Source organism: Nestor notabilis, unplaced genomic scaffold (genome assembly GCF_000696875.1).
Source record: "Nestor notabilis isolate BGI_N333 unplaced genomic scaffold, ASM69687v1 scaffold11046, whole genome shotgun sequence".
Lineage (NCBI taxonomy): Eukaryota > Metazoa > Chordata > Aves > Psittaciformes > Psittacidae > Nestor > Nestor notabilis.
Window position 1 is genome coordinate 29,860 of NW_009931538.1, and position 6,000 is coordinate 35,859.

The window sequence follows — 6,000 nt, forward strand, 5'->3', positions numbered from 1 at the left end:
TGCTCGCATAGAACCATTTTCTAATATAAAGAACACCTAATAAGGACCATTGATTTAGATGAAGGTTTATGGGTAGGTACTGTGCAGTTCTGCTATTTTCATCCACCCTAATTTGTGAATGATTCATAGTTCAACTTATTTTTAAGAGTTCAGGGAAGCTGGTTCCTCACACAGAAAACTGCAGTGTACAAATGCTCTGGAATAAAACAGAGTCTGAACTGCTTGGCACTGAGTAATTGCAAAACATGGAATCAGGTGATTGATTAGATGTGTGTAGCCTTATCATGCATTTGCTTTAACTGACCTACATGAATCCAGAAGAATACTTGTGGACAGAATACTTTCCTACTTTATTTCTTCTTGTAGGAGCAGAAAAGATTTTTGGATGGCTTTTGATAATTTATCATAGAATCCTAGAATGATTTGAATTGGAGGGGAACTCATCTAATTCCAACCCCCCTCCCACAGGCAGGGGGACGTCTCCCACTAGGTCCCAAGTATTTGAATATTTGAATTGAGAAGAGCAAAATCAAGAATGATCTAAAGAGAATCTGCAGTTGACTTAAGAAAGTTTCTAGTATCTTGTCCCACTTCATTCGTGCAAGAGGTTTCTACCCCATTATGTCTTCTGTTGCAGAATCAGTAGCCTGTACTACGGTTCAGAGAGTAAACCTCATAAAAAAATACTGAAAAAATAAATGGGATTCCCTCTTTCAGAATAATAATACTTTGTAACTTTTAAGGCTGTTAGTATGAGAAGAAAACACCTCAATGGCATGGTCTATGCTAAGTATCACTTCTCGATGTTTTCACAGGGTCTAGGTATTTTTCTTTGATCTGTCTCTTTACCCTGTCATTGGTACCTCTCTTTATTATAATGCAGAGCTCATAGTTACTAAAGAGAATTTTATCTAGACCTGTGCTTTGTGATTTTATGTAGTTGACATTTCCCAATACTGCTATATTTTAGTCTCATTGCACATATATTGATGAAAGTCTAAATAGGGGGAGAATGATTCATGATGTTGCATTGCAGATAGTGTATAGAGCTCAGGTAACTTTAATGTGCCCTTTATGTATGTTTTAAGAACTCCAGTGTCATTGGTCAAAAAGGGAGTTAAGCTTTTTTAATTCTTTTTATTTGAAACTGTGGAGAGGAAAAATTAACTATCTTCCAATAAAAATCTATCTTAATCTTGAATTACACATGCTGGTACATGTTTTAGATGATGCTTGTATGTAAATATGAAAGTCTTGGGAGTTTTTCTATTTTACCTTAGTATGGAAGAAACTAGATGAATTGTCATCCTATGTCTTCTGGAAAGTAAATACATGAGTTACAATATAATAAGTCAAATGATCAAGTTTTATGTGATAATGTGGTTTACTAAAAGTAATACTTCACTGGTTAGAGTATAGTTTCTCCTTATACCTTTAATCTGCAATTTAGCCACAGATCTAGTACAAATCCCACTGAAATCTGTTAAAAGCTTTGATATTAGGAGTCTTCCGTATCGTCTGACTCCATTTTACAGTCGCTGTTTAAAGGAAAGATTCCCTCCTTCAGTCGTTCATCTGGTCTTACCCAGAGATGACAATCATAAGATACTAACCATCATGGTAAATATATATCATTTTATGTCCAGCATTCTTGCTCCCTCTTTAGTATCAAAGTATCCATTCTTAAACTGAAGAGAATCTCTCAGGTTCTGGAAATATTTTCAAACATTTAATTCAGACATAACCATATGCACTGTTTTGAGGTTTATTAGTATTTTATTACCTGTTCTTGCATTCTAATGCCATTCTATTGGCTTGTTATCACTTGTAGTGATTAGATCACTGTTTTAGTTACATAATAATTTAAAATTATTTATTGAAAACAGTGTGATTTTTGACTATAGTGTTGTATAAAGGTGTTGAGGAAAGAGAGTTCCATCTAGCAAATACTGGTTCAAACAACTGATAGTTCTACAGGATGGCATTGGTGCTGGCCAAGCAATGTTTAGAGGAATGGGAAATGGTTGTTCTGTAAAACCTCTGTACTGCTTTTCTGATATAAACTGCTGTTTACAACCAGTGAGGTGGAAGATTAGTTTCTCCAATCCAGCCCCAAGGTAGGCAACTGTGTCCAGTTTCAAGATCAATTTGCAAAGTAACTAGATTCAAAAGCTACTCAAATCAGGTTTTCACTGAGCAGCATAAAGCACATTTCAATAATGTGTATTTCCTTGCCAAACTTCTGTTTCCTGTCTGTAGCTGTTTTGACTAAGAAACTGGTGGAATTTTCTAGGTTTTACATTTTTATTTTTTGTTCCTTTTTTTCTTTTTTTTTTTTTTTTTTAGCTAGAATATAGGAACTCGGCATACAAACTTACATTCAAAAATACAGCCCCTTACCCAGTGTTTACAGACTTAAGTAGCCAGTGTTAATATTGTTGTGTTCCATACTGCTCTGATGTTGGATGCTCAGCTCTTAGCAAGCTGGAGACTCAGTTTTCAAGAGGGTGATTTTTTTCCTCCAAAAGTAAATAGAATAATCTGAAAACTTCTTAGGGGTCTTATCTTAAGCCAGATACTATTTTCATTTTTCATAATGACAACACAGTCAGTAAAGAACAGTGCTTACTGTTCATCTAAACTTACAATTTTGCTGGCTTATTCATCTAAGATTGCAGCAGATAGTCTAATGTTGTTGATGAACTAACTGTATCAAGCTGTTTCGTGAGTTTTGTTTGTTCTAAATACAAATTCCAAAAACACATCGTGAAAGAAAAGCATAATACTGTTTCAAGAAACTCCTTTAAGTTACTCAAAATATTTTTGACATGCCGTTCTGAATGAAATCCAGTTAGTGTATTAACTCCTTAATGAAGTGTGAAGACTCTTGAGTCCAGTTTGACTTACAGATACCAGGCACTAGATGATAGTTCTGGCAGCAAGCATTAGTCATGCACATGCTTGTTGCAATAAACTAAGCAGATTTTTTTGTACTGGGTTTACATGTCAAGAACTTGGTAGCAGGGGGGTTACAGCAGTGGCTTCTGTGAGAAGCTACCAGAAGCTTCCCCCATGTCCAATAGACCCAATGTCAGCTGTCTCCAAGATGGACCTGCTGCTGGATAAACTTTGAAATACGAAATTACTGCTTAATTTGTGTTGGTAAAGTAGAATGAAAAATTACCTGAAGTTGATACTTTAAAGGCAAATTTTTCTGACTTCTCATTCTAATTCTGTCCCTCCCTGCCCAAATGAAAATCGCGTAATCCAGCTGGACTGATGAGGTTGTATAGGTATTACTACTGAAGTATGTCTATTCTTTATGCATATAGACAGTTTAAGTGTGGTTTGTCATATAACTTCAAACTAGTTCAATTTTTCGTGTTTTGTTTCCTTACTCATAAAATGTAAGTGACCATGGTTCATGCCATCTCTAAAGTGCTTATCATGGTAACATCTGATAGGTTTTTAGGAGTTATAGGAAACTCATTTGGCAGTAGTTAACAAGCTGCTTTGAAATTATTTTATCCTATAGAAGGGTGAACTCTTACAGCAGACTGGGTCCATGATTTGAGACTTTTGAAATAGTTTCAAGTGGATCTTTGTTTTTAATAATAATTTGATCTTTGCTTTACAGGAGTTTTTCCTCTTGTTTCTCACTTAAGTACAAAGAAAAGAAGTGCCTGTTTTGAGATGAGTAAGTCTCAGAGTGTTTTCTAGTGCATTCTTACATATTTTTTTCTCTTACATGTTTTCTACAGCTTGCATTGAAGGACCCTGTTCACACTGTGTCATTGCAGCAGTTCATCTATGAGAAGCTAAAGGCACAGCAGGAATTACTGGGAGAACAAGGTTTTCAGGCACTTATGGAAACTGTGGATACAGAAATAGTTGCACAGCTACAGGAATTTTTACAAGGCTTCTAAATAAGCAGAAACAAGATTTTGTATGTGCAGTTTTCCTTTCAGAAAAATTTGAAAGAACTGTAGCCTTCCATCGTGCATGGAAGAGCCTACTGAAACCTGAAAGTAATTCGTCTTAAAAACTAAATAAATTTCTGTTGCTATTCAGCTAATTTTGATAATGCTCTGTTATTTTTTAATAATGAACTTGAGGTTTTATCATCAAAGCAACACTTCCATGATACCTTCATGGTATATGCTGTCCTAATAGTACCTTTTTTTGGTACCATTACTGGTTTTTGATTCACAAAACTATGTTATAAAGTCAGAGGTCTGAAGGAGCTTAGTAATATATATTAATGAAGTGTCTATTTATCGAGCAATATAATTCAGTATCAGGAGCTGCTTGCCTTGGTACTGTATACCTATAACTTTCTTCCTTTCCTACAGTCATTTTTTGGCTGTGCATTCAACCATCATACTTACAGAAAGAAGTAGGAGAAGTAGTAAGACTGTGAGTAGAAACATTCTTTCTTAGGGGAATGTTAATTCCTGTTTGAGTTGTATCAGAGAAAAAGAAGCTTTGATTGTAATGCTTAAATTGTATTTGAAGAGGTGTTAGAGAATATCGATGTATATCTCTGTCTGAAGATGTGTTTTCATTTTACCACCGATTTCTTTATTTCTGTTATGAAAAACTGCTTGCTTTCTTGAGTTCCTCCTGTCTTTTAGCTGTCATAACAGAGCAGCTCACCAGAGGTAGACGAGTAATGAATTCCAATTAGTGCTTGGCTTTACTTGGGCTACTTAAAATTGCTGTTTTCTGGTGTCTCAACTCTTTGCTTTTTTTTTTTTTTTAATCAAAGGCATATAATCAGGATACTTGTTACTGAAAAATTCGAGCCCAAGTGGTCACAAATGAAATAAATATTTGCAAATGTGAAGCTTACTTTGAGTTTTTTATTTAGTAGTTACCTTGACAGCTCCTCTATATATTCCTTTGTCTTTTGTACTTGTGAATAAGAAGGGTGAAAGAAGGCTCTCTTCCTTTTTGAGATTTTCCTTTTAAGCTCTGATCTTCCATCTTTATAGTTGAAGTGAATTTTGCTTGCTTCACTAAGGGATTCCACACACACACTCACACACACACCCTGAGGGGATTAGCTGTTTGAAGACACTTGCATGCTTTTGATTGTCTTACCAGATACTTTCAAGAAGCAGAGCCTTTTTCTTCACTCACCATTTGGTGAGTAATTTAATTTCAATTTTTTTTTTTTTTTTTTTTTAAAGCATTCCCTCTACTTTCAGAGGAAGCCAGACCATTCCATCCTTCTTTGGCTTCAGTGGCAGAGGCTGCTGGGGCACTCACACCTCTGAATGCAAAATCTCCCCTGTACACAGCTACCAGCATTTGTCTGGAGAAGTTGTTTCATAACTGTAGTTTCCTGCTTGTTACCTTGGTGTAGAGAGCTTTGTTAGAAGAACTGTTACGATTGTCTGTATGTTACCTGAGTGTCATTTCCTCAACTCATCCACCAACATAAATCCTCACAATTAAGAGTTTTGGCTGGTTGTGTTTGGTACTTGCAAGGGAAAAGAGACTCCATATGTCCTTTCAGCTACGAACAACAGTACTTGGCAGCATGTGACTGTAATTGCATTTGTTGAATAGTTAATCCACGGAGACCCACAGCCTTTCTTCTCAATGTAAAACTGGCACAGATCTGATGGGCCTCGCTAGCTTTGACCCTGCACAGCACGCCTGCATGGCATACAGAAGAACTTCAGGTCGGGAAGCAGTACTGCTCTGTTAGCATTCGGTAACATCACTTCTGCAGTGTCAGATGGCACCCCATGACGTTTCAGAGGGAGGGTCGTCCTACCTGCAGTAGTCCTGCCCTCGCCAAAAGGATGTTCTGTGGATTTCTGCTGCATGGCTGAGCCTCCAAGCTCCCTGTGCAGTGTCTGCTGCATCATTCTCAGATATTCAAGCCCCCATTACCTCACATGGTGGAGTGTTAACTACAACTTACTTTAGTGCATGTTAACTAATGCTGGCATGGGTTTTGTCAGGAGTGATGGACATGCTTTTGGCTAG

The 6,000-nt window shown here is 36.7% G+C and overlaps 1 protein-coding gene across 1 annotated transcript in view; it reads left to right on the top strand.

Annotated features, from left to right (window-relative positions):
* The window catches only part of IPO11 (importin 11), a gene marked incomplete at its 5' end in the record, with an annotated part of 31,278 nt that extends 27,352 nt beyond the window's left edge, over positions 1–3,926 (top strand). Inside the window, one exon of the mRNA XM_010015964.1 lies at positions 3,762–3,926. Within this exon, the coding sequence (XP_010014266.1) occupies positions 3,762–3,926 (165 nt within the window). The remainder of the gene's footprint in view (positions 1–3,761) is intronic.
* Between the last annotated feature and the right edge of the window lie 2,074 nt (positions 3,927–6,000).